The 18,017-nt window shown below is 37.1% G+C and overlaps 1 protein-coding gene across 1 annotated transcript in view; it reads right to left on the bottom strand.

Annotated features, from left to right (window-relative positions):
* Positions 1 to 18,017, bottom strand: part of MTREX (Mtr4 exosome RNA helicase) — a 39,446-nt gene that overhangs the window by 3,070 nt on the left and 18,359 nt on the right. Inside the window, exons 16-25 of the mRNA XM_050328573.1 lie at positions 11,925 to 12,075; positions 10,220 to 10,392; positions 9,870 to 9,938; positions 7,198 to 7,326; positions 6,111 to 6,221; positions 5,594 to 5,782; positions 4,363 to 4,526; positions 3,078 to 3,183; positions 1,814 to 1,870; positions 1,194 to 1,356 (exon numbers count right to left, since the gene is read on the bottom strand). Of these exons, the coding sequence (XP_050184530.1) occupies positions 1,194 to 1,356; positions 1,814 to 1,870; positions 3,078 to 3,183; positions 4,363 to 4,526; positions 5,594 to 5,782; positions 6,111 to 6,221; positions 7,198 to 7,326; positions 9,870 to 9,938; positions 10,220 to 10,392; positions 11,925 to 12,075 (1,312 nt within the window). The remainder of the gene's footprint in view (positions 1 to 1,193; positions 1,357 to 1,813; positions 1,871 to 3,077; positions 3,184 to 4,362; positions 4,527 to 5,593; positions 5,783 to 6,110; positions 6,222 to 7,197; positions 7,327 to 9,869; positions 9,939 to 10,219; positions 10,393 to 11,924; positions 12,076 to 18,017) is intronic.

The raw sequence follows: 18,017 nt of genomic DNA, 5'->3' as shown, positions 1-18,017 counted from the left end.
TTCAAAACAGGGCCAATAAGGTCCAATTTTGAGGGAGCTGGCACTACAGACTAGGACAAAGCTGACCAACTAGTCTTAGTACATATATGGTAAATGGAACGTGTTACTGCCCAATGTATTCTGAACAGTCAAGAGTCAATGTAAAAACATAGGGCAGCTACTGCTACTTTTGTGTTCCACCTACTCAGGGTGCGTCTGCTGCAGATGGAAGGCTCAGATACTCATTGCAAAAGGAGGAATCTGCTGAATCAAAGACTGTCAGGACTCCTGTTGCTCCCAGGCAACATACTTTAGAAAGTTCCTGGGTCTGTGCATTGGATTACATGCATGAATTATGTGCACAAATTCCCTTGTTTTAAAGGCTCCCATTTGCAAAAAAGAAGACATTTGCATTTGAGAGAGGCAGGGCAGCAGTGACAGTAACAACTTCAAAAATCAAAAGAATTTTCAAATATCAGTCATTGCACAGACTTGTAAGACATCCTACTGTTCTTCACAACTTTCAACACGGTTATTAGAAGATGAAATTATTTTTTTCATTGTGGTTTGACCTTCAGGGATGTGGTTTGTCATTTTACAAAGTATCTAGACTTTAAGTCATGATACTTATAAAAAAATGAAAATGAAGTCTTCTTCCTCAAGGGGCAATTATTTGTACTCCAGTTTTAGGAATCAAATTAACCCATATGACAGTTTACATCTGGGCTTTACAACTATCTGCATTGCACTGCTGTGATGAACATCTAAAACAAAGACCTGATTATCACTTTTTCCTTCTGTGATGATTAAGCCAGCAGGAGGAACTGTCAGCTGATTACCAGGTAAATAAAACACTTAACCATAAGGAGGGCAAGCACAAGAGACGTACTTCTTCATGACAGGCATTTGGACCATGGTATTTTTCCCTTTAACTAGAAGAAGTAAACATCAACTTTTGTCTTAACGCTTAGAATTTCTGAGTTTTACAGAAAGTTTTTAAAATAGAGATACCCTTTTAAAAATCTTCTAAGATTCTAAATTATCAACAGTGTAACTAGAAATTAATATATAAAGTCAATAATTTTTTTCCCCCTTCATTTTAGCCATGCAGATAACTGCATACATCTGAGTTTATTATAAGGGTTTTCAGAATTACCATTCTTTGTTGTGGAATTACCATCTCACACCTTCTAAAGAACAACTGATTAACCTACCTTCAAAGACATCAGTCATTTTGCAGATGTGAGCAAAGTTAGCTCCATTTGCCCATGTGTGCACAACATCCATTAGGTTGGGTCTGAAAGAATTTAAGTAATTTTCTTCATCAATTTCCAGTTTTGCTTCTGCTGACACCTTGGCGATCCTTTTTGCACACTCCTTTAAAATAAAGTATTTTAAATTTATAATACACTTTAAACAGAGTGTTTAACTGAGAGAAGACTTGTACATTGTTAGGTACTGCATACAGGATGAGGTTTCCTTTCTAGTGTGAAATTACTCAGAATCAGAAACTAAACCACCATTTACATTAAGCCTGCCTGCACTAACAATTTACAGTGCAGTAAGCAAGCTTATAAAAATTTTAAAGGCATGTTATAAATTAGCACAAATTTCTTGCAAACAATATAACTGTGATGGTAGTGATCAAGGGTTGGACTTGATTATCTCAGAGGTCCTTTCCAACCCATCTGATTCTATGATTCTGTGCAAAATCACATGCAGTGCCAGCCAAATGCACTGATGATCCAAGATCAGGTCTTTACCATGCACTTATTATACATTACTCATAAATTTTGCTCATGTTAACCCTGAGCACAGACAGATTTCTAATTACCTGCATTTGCCGAAGTGGTCCTGCCAACTGCTCTGTCAACTTGGGCATTTCACTGGACTGAAAAAGAAAACATTAAATAGGCTCATGTGCTCCCGTACATTTTCTCTACACCAAATGCAAAAACAGAAGTCTGGGGTGTGATACTGCCACCCTAAATTATTCCAAAAACGTCTCAAAAGTGTTATCAGGCATTAAAATTACTGAATTCCCCAAATACTTGTTTCTCAAACTAAAGCACTGTACACTATGCCACCACTATGAAAAAAAGCACCTACTCCGTGGATACTTCCAAAATTCCCTCTATTTAGCTGTACCATCATTTTGGACTGCCAGATGAACTGCCCTTTACTGCTTTTGACTATTAAAGCTTTTCTTTTAACAATATAAAACTTCTGCAAATGCTTTTAATAACTTAAACATAAGTGGCAAGGTATGAAAACAAGGCTGTTGAAAATAAAGCAACATTTTTATGCCCTTGCTGTTTAAACTCAAGTACTATTGTCGAGTGAAACACAATATTCTAATTAACAATGGCATACCTTGGTGCCCCTTCTACTAACAAATGTAATTCATTAGCATCTGCTACTCTTTTTTCTATATTTAGAATCAACATGAGTGACACATCTTGCTAGCTATTTGCAAAAATGTTTCACATGGAAGTTACTATATTTCCCCGATGATGTTAACCTATACAGCTTGTAGGTAGGAAAACAATGACATCGGGTATCAAATGCCCTTTGTTTTTGCTTTTAAGAACATATGGTCTGTTTTTAGCAGCTTTTTTCAGTATCAGTTCCATGTGGTACTGCCATTTCCATCAGTAAGTCAAGGGTTCTGTCCAAATAACAAAACATAGACATGTCTCAGAATTAAAGACTGCCTAGCCCCAGAGTGCTTCTTTCTGAAATAAGCATTTCTACATTTTAAATTATATGTAGGCATATTTATGTATACATACATAAATTTATGTATACATACATAAATATCAGCAAGTATGCTGAGAATCTATTCATGCTGCTTCATTCATGAGAAGGACTGCAATTTTATACAACCTTTGGCATGTCACTCATGAGGAAAGATACTTTAGCACTGAAGCTGCGATGCTTTTGTGAAGTTTAATGGGAGTTGACATCAAACACCTTAGGAAGGGACAAAAAATTTGCAATGGCTCAAATTGTTAGGACCGATTTCTGGAACTGAATTATTAATAATACTGTTGGAACACAGGAATGTCTAGAATTCTTGAACTGAAGAAGTAACTCACATTCTCTTGAAATACGAAACAGCTGAGTAGTGCAGTTGCCTGTTCTGCAGACAAGTCATTGAAGAGACCATTGAACATCATTTCTGTCAGGAGTAGTTCATCAGCACTAAAATAAAGACAAGGAAGCTTAAGGGGAAAGACTTCTCTCTACTGACAGTTCATGTAAGTTAGTATTAACAATTGCTTGAGTTAGTTTTTTTCAGACAGGATATCAAAAGATGGAAAAGAACTACAGAGTTCAGCAACTTAGAAAAAGGACTAAAACTCGTACTCCTGTTGCTCATAAAAGATTCAACTGGATATTTCCACGCTACTGAGAAAGGAACAAACTTGCTTTACTTGAAGAATAAAGACTTAATTATGAATCATAAAAGGAAGTACATGATGTGGGTATATATCCAAACATACTTATTTGGATAAAACATCAAATTGTTGGTAAGATGAAACCTTTGTTTTTAGAGATTATCAGACAAATGCATAGGATGGGGGGGAAACAAAGCAGACTTTTACAGAGACTTGTGTAACTCATCAAAAAGTTTCAGGCAGGCAGGAAATTGATAAAATTCTGATTCAGCTTCCTCACTTGTTATCCAATTTTGCAAGGGAAAAAGTTATTAGATATCAAACAAATATAGGTAGCATCTTTTGAACTCACGTGTAAGATAAGGAGTACAGTAGTCACTGTGACTTTTAAAAATAAGCAATTCTACAAAAATCTGAATGACACTATAAAATATTAAAGTCCAATTCATGAGTTTCCCTATCTTTCAATATATATGTACCTGCTAAATGTATTAGAGTAAAATGCACCACTTCACAGAACTGTTCCATCAGCCCTATGGAAACAATTAAGCTATATTCCAAACCTGTCACCAACTTGATAATTGCTGACAATCATTGTTATGCTCTTGTATATGAGTGACTCTGTAGCAACAGTCCTGGTTCAGCTTCAACCACAGACATCAAGACCATCCTCTCATTAAGTACAACATTAAAAGAAAACACAGGCTGTTGCCTGAGCCAGGTTCAAAAATAGCCACTGTTTTGGCATTTTTGCATCCATGTTTTAATTTTAAAATCTACTGTATTTTGTCCTTGAGTTGCTACCTTTACTTTAACTGCCTGAATCAGTATATTCCCTTTATTACACAAATCACATTGTCTCTGAAGAATCTTTCTTATAACGGTCTCAGAACTTCCAACTATAAACATAAGGTACTAATTTCAGCAAGGACAGTGAAGTGTGTATTCCCAACAATAAATACTTCGCAGAGAAACCACTTACCTGCTGATTTCACAAGCGACTCGTCCTTTCATCTCAATAACGTCTGAAGACGTGGCAAACCCCAGTCTTCTCAAAACACGCTTGCGGCATTTGAGTTCATCCATTTGTAGGACAGTTCTCGCTTTCTTCAGTTCTCGCTTTGCTACTTTAATATCCATTGCAATCTGAGGGGGCAGAAGGACAGGAATTACACGTTGCTGGTTTAACAGATGCAACTGTTTTAAAGACAAGGTGTCAGAACAATCATATAAGAACATATTAGTTGACATTGACTTGCCTAACTCTACTAAGAAGAAGGTTTAAAAGAAATTAAATAATAATAATAATCATCATCATCTAAAAAATCAGGTCCATTTATCCATAGGAAACTCTGGCAAGTTTGAGAAGTCAAGCTCTTTACCCAGCATGGGAAACAAACCAATCAAGCCCAAACCAAAAGATTGCATGGAAGGAATCTTTTGTTTAGAAATGAGCACTCATCTTCTGAGATCTGAACTAAGTCTCGGCTAACCAACTATTCAATGAAAGGCATTATTTTCTGCTATTTGAGCTTCTCCAGTGTTTAGTAGTTCATCACAGTTACTGTCCAGATCCTCAGAGCAGACAAACTTTGCAGAAGGCTGCTCAGTTCATCAGGTCTTACCACATGTAACTTTGTGCTGCCCATACCAGAACTACTTCACTCCTGTGAAGCAGCCCCTGAAGAACCTGTTTTCTGGAGCAGCACAGAAACTGGTTTTGTGCACAACCAGTTTCAGTCTAGGAGGGTACAACTCTATACAAAATAAGTAAGTGCATTGCTTCCAGGACGGGAGTCAGATCAGGAAGGGGCAGAACAATGATTTCTGTGGTACACTCCCCCAGCTAATAAGCCCCATCAATTCAACCTACCTTTGCATAAGTGTATTACAGATTTTAAGTTAAAATTACCTATGTATCAAAAATTATCTATTAAGACTTCTCCTACACCGTATTGTGCTATGCCTATTCAGTGAAAGAGACTTCAGTTCCCCATGACTTCTTCAGAGTTTTCTTCCCAGATGTACTTCTCATCTGTATCCATCAGGGACACAACACCAACTCAGCCAGTTTGTTACTGAGATTCAATAATTTTACTGTATTCAAAAGGGTTTATTTGGGCTTATTTATTTTTAAAAAAAGGGTTATTTGGGCTTTGCAAATAAAAAGGAAAGCAAGCAAGAAGATACACTGTTTTGGTTTGTCTCTTTACCTGTGCTTTTTTTTCACAAAGTTTGTATACGGTTTCCAAGTTGGGATCATTGTGAAGAGGATGTGAATACATCCTATGCTCAAACGCCTCTACTTTTTGGATTACTTTTTTCAACCCTTGGTCTTTGATGCCCATATCATCAATAGGGTCTAGTAATGGTACTCCATCGGGAAATCGCTTCTGTACTTCCTAAAAGGAGAAAAGAAGGTTTTTTTCTTGTAAGATTAGTAACAGTAAAATAAACTATATTTTACAAATTAGCTGGCATAATTATAGGGACAGAGAAGGCTATATTGTTTGTTATGTGATGTTTCAGCAGTTTTCAAAATCAGTATAAAATGTCTCAACAAGGAGAAACAACTGACATACACTGTGGCTTCCAATCCCTTTAAAAAATAAGGCTGAAGATTTGACAGAAGCTTTTATTTAGAATAAATTTCTTTAGAATAAACTGTCTTGGGTCCAAGAGTACATCAATAATCAGAGTAGAATGCTTACACAGCCCAGTGGAGCTTACCTGTATAGACTTTAACACGCTTTGCCTGTTATCAATAGGCCTCAGGTCTTTCGGAATGTAAAGTCGGACACTGCTGATAGCTGAGATAAGATGCACTAGAACAGGAACAACCTATCAAAGACAATGTAGTAACTGACAAATTAGTAAAAAACGTACTTCTTATTACTGGTTCGTAGCAAAACTTTTTCAAAGGAAAATGGAGTATACAAGGAGATAGCAGTAGGTAAAGGAATATCAAGAAGCAGGAATGAGATAAAGCATTTGTAAAGAAGAAAAGTAAGTTTGTCCAAACTCGAAAATTCTGAATGCAGTTAAATCTGGAGAGAGACTAACCATGAAAACAACAGCTTTTCTATTACCTTGTGTCTTAGCTGCCAGAATACCTTTTGTGAGTCAAACCAGACAAATTATTGTCATATACTTAACTAAGAATGCTAACAGAGAACATCAAACCAGAAAATACATATTCCTAAGTATCAAAACTGTGATAACACCCCAAAGAATCATTACTGTATCTCACGGTTTAAATGTACTTTCTGAGAAAAATAATGTGGACAAATTAAACAATTGTCTCTGATCTGAGAATTGTAACTGTTTGTCTTGATACAGGGTTTCAGATTGAAAATTTTAAATAATGCAAATGCTTTCAATAAATATTTCAACTTAATTTTAGAATGAGAGAGCCTTGCAAAGCTGCCCAGGGAGGTGGTGGAGTCACCATCCTGGAAGTGTTCAAGAAATGACTGGATGTGGTATTTAGTGCTTATGGTCTAGTTGACAAGGTAGTGTTTGGTCAAAAGTTGGACTTCATGACCCTGGAGCTCATTTCCAACCTTAATGATTCTATGATTCTAAGAAATAAAAAAGGAATTCTGTTCCCAGGGACAAGATACTGATAAAAAAAAGCATCTGTCAAACAGCACTGATGAAAATTTATCAATTTATTAAGGAGGCAGAGTTAGGTGTACACTCCTTTCTCTTCCTTAATGCATGAACCCTTCTTTTACCACAGTCTGCAAATGCTTTGGAAATAGAAAACTTGAGAAATTTTGTAAGGAACTATTGAGAATAAACATGTGTAACCAACCTGCATCTCTCCTTTCTCATCGGGTCTGGCTGGCTTTGCAGCCTCAGTAGCAGAATTTTTCAAACTGTCTTTGCTGCAGTGGAGGAGCACTTCAACTACATACAACGGGTCCAATTCACCAGAATTTGGCTGTTGAGGGTACAGAAAAGAAATCAGGTCTACAACAGTTATTTTCAAATACCAGAGAGAATGGAAGGCAAATATAAATTATTTGTTCAACATTAACAGTATGAAATGAGCTATGTTTCTTTACATAGTACTAGCTCAGTGTTGCAGTAAATTCTAAAAACTATTGAATTGGTATTGATTGAAAGATCCCTCCCACTGAAAAACACACTTGAAAAATTACCCCTCTCCATCCTCCCCCATCAGTGTAGCCTAAAGTCTGCTTGCAGCTTTAGGTGTTTCTGCCTTTTCTTCTAGGTGTAGCTCTTTCAGAGTAAGCCAACATGTTTTGAAACATTTTTGCATATTTGCATCATGCTAGCAGTACTGAACTTTGCATTAAAAAATAAAAAAGAAAACAATTACAGCACAGGTAAAAAAATTCAGAATCCCAGATTAGTAACATCAGACTCACTGAAAATTTAATGACCATGGTATAGTGCTAAAAATACGTTTATGTAGTAAACATTATAAATACACAAGGATTATAATAATCTGAAAGGGAAGACAGAATTTCAGCATCTCAAATTTTAGTATCAGTAACTGTTTAAAGACCAACATTTGATGTCTAGAAAATTTCTAGGTTTTTTTTATGAGTTCCAAAGTAAACTGTTACTTTGCTGCCTACTATAATGCATAATACATAGCAAGCACCTCTGCTTGAAAAAAAAATTATTCTGTCTACTGTAATTCCAAATAAAGTGCTATTTGCACTGGCAATTTTGTGGAATACTGAAGTGCAAAATTACAATGGAAAAGCATCGACATATAACTAACAATAAACGTAACTGACATGACTCATGCCCCTAAGCGTCAATATGAATTCATACATTCCTCACTAAAAAAAGGACTTAATTCAGAACTATGATACAGTGCAGAAAAAATTCACAACTGAAGAAAAATTAGTAATATAGACTAAATTCAACATAATTTCTAAAAGCAAATCCAAAACTTACAAGTGGATGAAGGTTTAAAGATACTGCATAATAGTGATACCCTTCCAGTACTAAGTAAGTATACTACTACATTAAATAGTAATAGGGAAAGGCATCTGTATCTCAGGATGAAAATGCACTGAATAGACCATTGAAATGGGTAAATAATAGCTTCTTCAAGTAATTTGTTTCGCCTCTGCTCATGGAAACAAGTACTTTCATACTGATTTTAAAAGTTACATAACTTTAGGTCTGTTCCTTAACTTCCAGCACCTGCTGTCATTCTTTCCACATACTCAGAAGGAAAAATTCAACCCAGCTGCTAGAATGACTTAATAAAAAAAGTGCTGCTGGAGCCAGAGCCATCTCTTGCAAAACAGACCATACTTTCAAAGCTAGTGTTCAAACCCAAAGGTTTGTACAACAGTGAGACAGGCCAGATAGGGAAGGCAAATATATATGTGGATAAAATATGACACGGAATGAAGAAATGCCTCCAGTGACACAGAAGTTGTCAGCTTTACATAGGGAGCTGGGGTTAGGGGGAAATCTGGTTTGCTACTCATGTGGCTCTATGAAAAAAGCAATCTAGAATAGCAAAGTTTAAACAACAGCAGAAACAGTTCAGTTTTTCAACCTGAAAAAAAAGTGTCTTTCAAAAGGAATATAGAAAACCGAAACAAAAATCTCTTTTAACAGGTTCTGTATGCACACATTTTTCTCATTTCCTCTTTAATTAACATATATTAGAGAAGCTTCAAAAGGTGCCACAACAGGAGCCACCAGAACTTAACAAAGGCAACTTCTCATTTAGACCTAGTAATTAATGCCATTGCTCTCCTGCTAAAATTATAGCAAAAATGCTACCACAGAAAAATATGCTTTAAACTTAGGTTTTAATTCAAGGAGCAGAGTAGCCTGTCAAAACATTTCTAAAAGGGAGACCAAAACATCATCTGGGGTTATGCAGAGACCAACTATAAAATGCACTTCTGAAAGTAAAAACAATTCTGGCTTCTATTGCATCACTGCCCTCTGTATTGTCTTCCAAATTTCCCCACATCCATTTCTATTGTATTGCTTTCTTTGTATTTTAATTTCTCAACTTTCAACTCTACAGCAATGTCTCAGAGGACAAGCAATCCCATGTCTCATGCACTAACTTAGGACTCAAGACACAGTTCCCCAGTTTAAGATAACCTTCTACACAGAGCCAAATGTCAGTATCCCTATGTTCTCAAGCCGCACTCCAAGAATATTTCTCATGAGCAGGTTAGGTAGTATAGGAGACGTCTCAGAAACAACCTTTTTTGAAATGCCTACAGTGCTATGCACAAGCAAGCATTTCCTCCACAAATACGCCAAAACTTAAAAAGTGAACACACAACGGTTTGTCCCATTTTCCATAGCATTTTTTATTTGCCCTTTCACTTCAGGAAAGCCAAAGCTTTTTGTAAATTCTGGAGTGAAAGGAAATTTTTTTGCCTTTGAAAACTATATATATAAACAAAACAGATCTCAGAAAAAGCAGTAACATATATATTTTGCTAATGAAGAAAAGGTGTATTTTACCTTCACGTTTGATTTCTTAGAGAAATTAACAACCACTCCCCATCCATAGTCATCACCTTCATTCTTCACCTAGAAATATTACAATATGTTATAATCATGTATAATCACATCCTAGCAAGCATAACTTTGTATTTCTAATATTTACTATAGCAATCATTATGAAAAGAGTATTTGTTTTAATGCATTACTGAATGTTTAGCAAAGAAACACAACAAGTCAAAACTGGTGCTTAGTGTGATGTATGTAATTTTTCAAGATAGTAAACTGGTAGACAAAAATGAATCCTGCAGATTTCACAGATAGGTAAAGATTTGAAATTTAAAAAAAAAAAATTATAAAAATCAAATTACCTTTACCAGTCTTCCTGGTTGTAGAAAGGGCAAGCAGTACTTTGGTTTATGAATATACTCTTCAATATCTTTACCCAGTTTTGCAAGCTGCTGTCGGATTCTGTAGTATATCACCACATTTTCTTCATTGGGAATTACAATTTTGTTGTACTGTGCTTCCAAATTATTGACCCCTATAATGAAAAGTAAAATCTCATGGAAATTAATAACTTTGCAAATTTAGAAATCAATGTTTCACTTTCAGTTCTACATGACTAATATTTTGTGACCATTTTTGGTACCCATTTTCTGTTCACAATAATCCATTCTCTGGAAAGCTAGAAATCTATACATTTGTCCACTAAATTTACTTATAGAAAATTAAATACCAGCATTTTTTTTAAGTAAACAAGCTTGAGAAACTGGAGAAGGATAGACACCAAATTATCCAGGAATAACTGATTTAGGTTTGCACAGAAGTCCCACTAAAACTAAGCAATATGATTCATTCTCTCACACTGGTAATACCACTAGTAAACATAAACTAAGGACAGATTTTATAAAGGTCTCTTTTTTCTCTCTGCCAGCTCATTCTCTTGTGTGTTATTTGAATACTCCGAAATGGCCCAGAAATTCCACTTTTGGACTTGGGAGACAGCTCAGGGAAGTGCTCCCTATTTTTAGCTGCCAACTTTTTAAAGAAACAAGCCATTCATCCATACTCATGGCATACTTTCCTCTATGATCTAAAGAGCCAATTCTCTGCTTTGTGTTTTTAACTGCAGCTGAACCGGTTACAAAATTCTAATGTATGGTGCCTAAATTGAAAATGTCCAAAAACTATGAAAAATGTTCTTCAGCTCTATTTTTCTATTTAAACAGCAATACTGGAATGACAGACTGAAGATCTCGGCATGTCAATCAGAACAGGAAGGTTCCAAAGAAATAAATACTATATTTAACTACTATTGCACCCGCAAACTAACAGAAACTCTGTAAAGGTTATTGAAACCCTCCCTCAGCATGTCTGTCAAAGCTACATGCAACTACACACTTTCTCTCTTAAAATTCAATTAAGAAGTAAACTGATGGACTGCTTATTAATCATAGTTACCTGTCATGTTCCTAAGATTCTTCTGGCTTAAGTTTTGAAAGAGGCCTTGCTCTCAAACACTGGCTGAGATCTCTGGAAACTGACTTTGGCTCATGAAACCCACTATTTAAAGATCATGACTCAAAATGTTACTCAGTGCAGTGCAAATAATGTCTCAGTCCTCTCTGAGTTTAGCTTTGTATTGTAATCAAACATTTCTTTCTTACACTACTCCAAATGCAGTGTGCTTAAATTCTTTTTATAGACTGTAATGAGATATTAAAAGGTAGAAGATTTTTCTTCGCTGCATCTCAAACAAGCCACAGAAATTTTTAAGTTGTTTTTCCTTCTTCCAGCCCAACAGTTTAGCAATGTGACAACCATTCTTGTCTGACTCTCTTCATAAACTGACAGTGCATATCAATATAGGTCCTAAGAACAAGAAGAAATTACTCTTACTGAAACTGTAACACAGCAACAAACGATGCAGTGGCAACTGTTGGCAAGGAAGACAAAAGGTATGAACTCCTGCACAGGTATAAACTCCTATAAGCCTGCTGAAGTGTAACCACCCAGCCTCACAGTGCACCATCTTTTAGACCCCATGTGCGAACAATATGCAGCAATACTTACTTTCTACTATTTCTGGAATAGTTCTGTAATGTTGGAATTGATAGAAGGATTTTTCTAACATGTATTCAGGGTTAATTTCCTCTACTCGAAGCAAGTTCAATACCATGTTGTATGTCAGGTGGAATGCACTGTTTAAGGGATCAGCTGAACCCTGAAAAAGATACAAGAACATTGTCCATTTAAAAAAGTATATTCACTGCAGCATAGAAGAACATATCAAATACATTATGATGTAATTGTGTTTTATATGAGTTGCTTTGATGAATTGTACAACTTTTCTTGAATTTAGATTGTATCTCATCAAATTCTAAGCAATTTTATTATGGTCAACATGTAAAACTATTTATACTGTATAGATACTTATAATACCTACAATATTAAATTAGTTACTTAATATTTACGTAATAGTTACTAAACTAAATAAGAGTTACTTAACTTTTTAAACTCAACTTGAGAGCTTTGACAAGATGACCTCTAGAGGTCTCTTTCAACCTCAGCCATTCTGGGATTCTGTGAAGTTCAATTTTTTTACAATGTGGTAGGTATAAGTATTTTTATTAACCTAAAAAGAAAGGATGCTGTGAAAGCATTGTTGGGAAATATCACATCTCTACCTTCTTTACCCACTCTTATTTTCTAAGAACTTCCACTACTGTTCTCTGTCAAAAAGGGATACCGGACTAAGTAAATGCACCTTTGGCCTGATTTGCCACACCTTTACTGTGGTCTTTCCCAAGAGGATAACCTTGTTACCATAAAAGAGCAAACATTTAACTGATATGCATTAAAACAACCACCTATCAAAGAACACCCAACACAGTTAAACAGTGTCCAGGGCAGATCTAGGAGACCTCAGAACTATAGCCTCTCCAAGCAAAGGGCAAGCATGAGCTATTAAAAAAGCCAGCTGATGATGAGTTTATAAATGTTTAAATTTTCCTGGAAAAGCTGGCAGCCCACGGCTTGGACAGGGGCACTCTGTGCTGGGTTAAGAACTGGCTGGAGGGCCGGGCCCAGAGAGTGCTGGTGAACGGGGCTGCATCCAGCTGGCAGCCGGTCACCAGTGATGTTCCTCAGGGATCAGTGCTGGGCCCAGTCCTGTTTAACATCTTTACTGATGATCTGAATGAGGAGATTGAGTCCATCATTAGCAAATTTGCTGATGACACCAAGTTGGGAGGGAGTGTCGATCAGCTGGAAGGCAGGAGGGCTCTGCAGACAGACATGGATAGGCTCGAGAGTTGGGCTGATTCCAACAGGATGAAGTTCAACAAGGCCAAGTGCCGGGTCCTGCACTTTGGCCACAACAACCCCTGCAGCGCTACAGGCTGGGCACAGAGTGGCTGGAGAGCAGCCAGGCAGAAAGGGACCTGGGAGTCTGGATTGACAGGAAGCTGAACATGAGCCAGCAGTGTGCCCAGGTGGCCAAGAAGGCCAATGGCATCCTGGCCTGGATCAGGAACAGTGTGGCCAGCAGGACCAGGGAAGTGATCCTTCCCCTGTACTCAGCGCTGGTGAGGCCACACCTGGAGTGCTGTGTCCAGCTCTGGGCCCCTCAATATCCTTCCTGAACTGAGGGGCTGGAGCAGGTCCAGAGAAGAGCAACCAGGCTGGTGAAGGTATTTGAACACACATCCTATGAGGAGAGGCTGAGGGAGCTGGGGTTGTTTAGCCTGGAGAAGAGGAGGCTCAGGGGTGACCTCATCACTCTCTACAACTCCCTGAGAGGAGGTTGTAGCCAAGTGGGGGTTGGTCTCTTCTCCCAGGCAATCAGGAGTAGAACAAGAGGGCAAGTTTTAAGCTCTGCCAGGGGAGGTTCAGGTTGAAAATTAGGAAGAAATTTTTTACAGAGAAAGGAATGAGACATGCCTGCATAGGGAGGTGGTGGATTCACCATCCCTGGAGGTTTTTAAGATGAGACTGGATGTGGCATTTAGTGTCATGGTCTAGTAACCATGGTAGTGTTGGATCAAGGGTTGGACTTGATGATCTCGGAGGTCTTTTCCAACTCAGTTGATTCTATGATTCTATGTTTTGCTTTCCCCAGCCACATACTCATTCAGTCATTCTAGCTTAAATCTGAGTGAATCATAAATACAAACATAGGTTTTCACCTCAAGTGATACATCTCAGAGCAGAAATACCTCTTAAATTAGATCACAAAATGTGTAAAATAAGTCAGTTCTGAAATTACACAAATGGATTTCTACTAACAGAAATGTGTCACTAATTAAAACATCAACAGCTGAGATGCAGTGTTCAGAGGAAAGCTCAAGTTTCTAGAGATGCTTCTGATCTGATACATCAAATAAAGATGACAGAACTTCTTTTGCTAATGCCAACCAAATATAATACAGCTTTTTCTTTAGACCTGATGAAAGGATTATGTACCCAAGCTCCTGTCTATTTTTCTAAATTATTCTAGGAAAGAAAAATTATCACTCCCTAAAAAGCTTGCTTCTCTATAGGAAAAAATGCCATCTAAAGAATGGCATTTTACTAAAGAACAGCACAGCAGCCATGCCAGTGTCAGCTAACAGTGGGTCAGGTTGTTTCCTACTCTTATGTCCACTGTGTAATCAGGCATCAACAAAAGAAGCTGGAATATAGTCTCCAGCTGGATACAGGCTCTGGAGATCTGGTAAAATGCTGCTGTGTGACTGCTCCGATCACACTGTGAAACAACCTCTCTTTCCATTCTTGACTATGTTACACATCTTGAAGGCAAAACTTTGCTGTATGCTCGCAAGGTTATAAACTCCCTGAAAGAACAGACGCCCTCACTGTAACACCCTCACTTAAATGTGACCAAAAAGTGAGAAAAAGAACTTCAGATGACTACGCTACAATAAATGCACAGAACATGCCAAGAAAGACCAAACAATTCCTGCAGATTTACTTTAAAGGCTTTTTTAAAATTAGCAGAAGTCAACTGTGAAGCAGGAGTGATTTAAAAACTAAAAAACCCAGTTATTTCAGGGATTATATAAAGCAGACTTACTCGAAAGGTGGTACTTGAGCCAGTTGCTGATGTGGCAATTTTTATTTTAAACACATGATCAGCATTTTACAATTCGAAAATAAGATAATTCTATTAAGACAAAGCAGTTAAAATACAAATCCTGTTTTGGCACAAATGGTGAATTTTTCCTGTTCCTTCATGTCATAAACATATCTTTGTCCAAGTTTCAGAAATTCCTGTTTTCTCAGTATTCTCTAAGCAATACATTTGAAATCAAGAGTTCTGAGAAGCTTATTTTTTCTGAAAACTGGAACTGTTACTTGTTCAAATTAAATGAAATTATACTAGCTTTACTGTATTACACTCTAAGCACAGCCAGTGAATTCTTCAGGGTGCATTAGTCTACACTGGCTACCCCAGGCTATCAACAGACTCACATCTAAGAGAGAGCAAGCACCGGGATGCCCTTCCTTCATTTACCCAGCAGGAAGACACAGATTTTGCACCTGCATTAGGAAACCTTATAGCAAAATACAGTTGTTCTTTATACTAAATACACTCAAAACATGAGTAAACCATCAGCCTTTTACAGCAAATAATAAAAACTGCCACGATTAATTAGTCAGTTAGTGCTTACTTAAAGACATCTGTCAGATACATATTGTGGAGGGAAGCAGAGAACAGGAGGGGAAGAAGATGGGATATAGTACTGACAGGAAAATGGAAAAAGGTGGGCCTTTCCTTCCAAACTTGCTCTCAAAGAGCCTACACACTGCCATGAGTTCAACTATCCTGGATTTTGCGTGTTGCCAAGTTATAATAAGATTCAAATCAGTTTTAATTTACATTTTCTCCATGATGGTTTGTTCCTCTTGCAATCCCTTTCTCTTATCAACCCCTGTGCCATCTGATTATTTCCGATCCCAGACCAGTCACTTTTCTTTCTTTATTAAAAATACTGTGAAGCACTTAGTTTACCCTCTGCCATAGATTCTCCCATCACAACACATCAACTTTGTCTTCAACAAGCCAGGGTACACCATCATCTACCTCAGTATCTCTCAGTCTCTGAGGAAGCCTTGCCCTTGTCTCCACAGAAAAAGCTTCCTATCAGAGAAAGGAAGGAATACCAGCCACTCATGCAGAAGATCAGGCAAAGGCATAAATGATCAGAGGTGCAAAAAAAAAGTTGTTGAGAAAGACTGCCTTGAACAGGCATCGAGAATTCAATTTTAAACACCCACTGTGTCCATGACTTTGTTGCTGTTGGAGAATTACTGTCCCAGTTCTCCAGTCCCCTTTCTGCAAAGTAATCCTCCTCATCTCTTCAAAGAGGCCAGTCCCTCTGACCCCAAATCTTCAAAAAGACACTTGAAACAGATTTTTTCATGAATATTTTTTAAAAACCAGAATAATTCTTCAAGCTTTTATATCCCTCTGGATAAGAACTGCCTGGACACATGAGAACAACTTGTATATATCAACTAAAAGTTCTCAGAAATCAATGACCTACTTTGTGTGCTGGTAACCACTTCAGCTCCTGAGAAACTGTAAGCCAACTTATCAGGAGCACCCTTTCGAGGTTTGCAAGATCTGGGTTGCAAAAGAATGACTGGATTAAGTTGATAATGTTAAAAACTGAGAACAAGACCATAATCAATTCACTACAGAAATAATACAGTAAAGAACTTAAAAAATTAGAAATCAAGAATTAAAAATCTGAAAACTATAGCTGCTATACAGTGTTGCCTGTTTAACTGCCAACAATTTCAGAGTGGATACTCTTCTTAATGCAGCCTATCCAACAGGGCACTCAGCATTTACTACCATTTCTTGTCCACATAAACTAGAAAGATATAGAGATCAGGAGAAGGAAGATTAGTGTCCAGAATTAATATTCACAGTATTTTTTTTTTCATTGCTATTAAGACTTGGAAACCTTGTCTAACCAGGGAGCTATCATTGCTGCATTATGGCACGTAGTGTTGAGCAAGACATGCATTTGGTAAGGGTTACTCCCTCTGTTCTCTCTTACACTGGGAGAAAAATATTTACATTTTCAATATTGTTCCCATGAAGAGAAAGGAACAAATTTTCAACATAACTTTCTTGCTCTCCAGCCTGTCACGGGAACATCAGATGGCAAATACTATCTGAAACTAACTCATAGGGACCTTATAAGCTAAAAAAGAGGAAAGAAGAACCTTGCAAAGCAAGAAAAGTATCTTTCATATTGACAAAATCAGATAAAACGCAGGACATATTTTACACCATTCTGGTCCAGTAATAGTTTCATTTACTTATCAGTATTTCCAGAAATAAACTGAACCAGTCAGTTTCCAGAAAGTGAACAATAAAACACTTTACAAAAAGAGCAAAGAACAGAACACATTTTTCCCTCATAACGGGAGACAAGTACACTTAAATCTAACTGTCTTCATTATGAATTTCTATTAAAAACCTCATTAAATAAAAAATGCAAGTGACTGCTTGACACATCTGTAAGACACCAAAATACCTCCTGTGAAATAACACGCTATTTTCTATATATTAGTGATACAATAATGACAGGAATAATTGGTGCTCCCTCAGAAATATAAAAAAATCCTGCGTAGTTATGATAGTATGATTACCTTGAGCTACATTAGCATGACTGAAAAACCAATAAAAAAAACCCTTTTGTGAGGTTATTTTTAAGAGACAACGGTAATCAACTATTTTCAGCACAACTTTATTACCAATCAGGTTCACTGCTTTGCCCCAACAGTTCTACCAACACAAACGAAAGGCACTGTGGGTGGCAAAAGGCTGCTTCGGCAGGCTTTGCTGCTGAAAATACCTCCACAAATGCTCCAGTTGTAACAAGAGACTTAGAAAAATTGTTTCTCTCACGTGCAACTACCAGCATCTGAGGTTAGTTCTGAATGACAGAACTTTTCAGTCATTTACCTTCTCTAACAGAGTAGGTCCTACAATTGTAACCATCCCTAGTTTTACTTCCAGTTGATAATTCCAAGTTCTGTTCCTCTTGTTCTTGGAAAATGCAAATGGTGTCTCTGCAAGCAGAAGCTAGCTGAGATGCTCAACAGATTTGCCACTACAGGTATCAGTGATGTGACAATTTCATGTTT

The sequence above is a fragment of the Myiozetetes cayanensis genome, unplaced genomic scaffold (genome assembly GCF_022539395.1).
Source record: "Myiozetetes cayanensis isolate MyiCay16 unplaced genomic scaffold, myiCay2020 scf4, whole genome shotgun sequence".
Taxonomy (NCBI): domain Eukaryota; kingdom Metazoa; phylum Chordata; class Aves; order Passeriformes; family Tyrannidae; genus Myiozetetes; species Myiozetetes cayanensis.
This window is presented reverse-complemented; position numbering and strand designations above follow the sequence as displayed.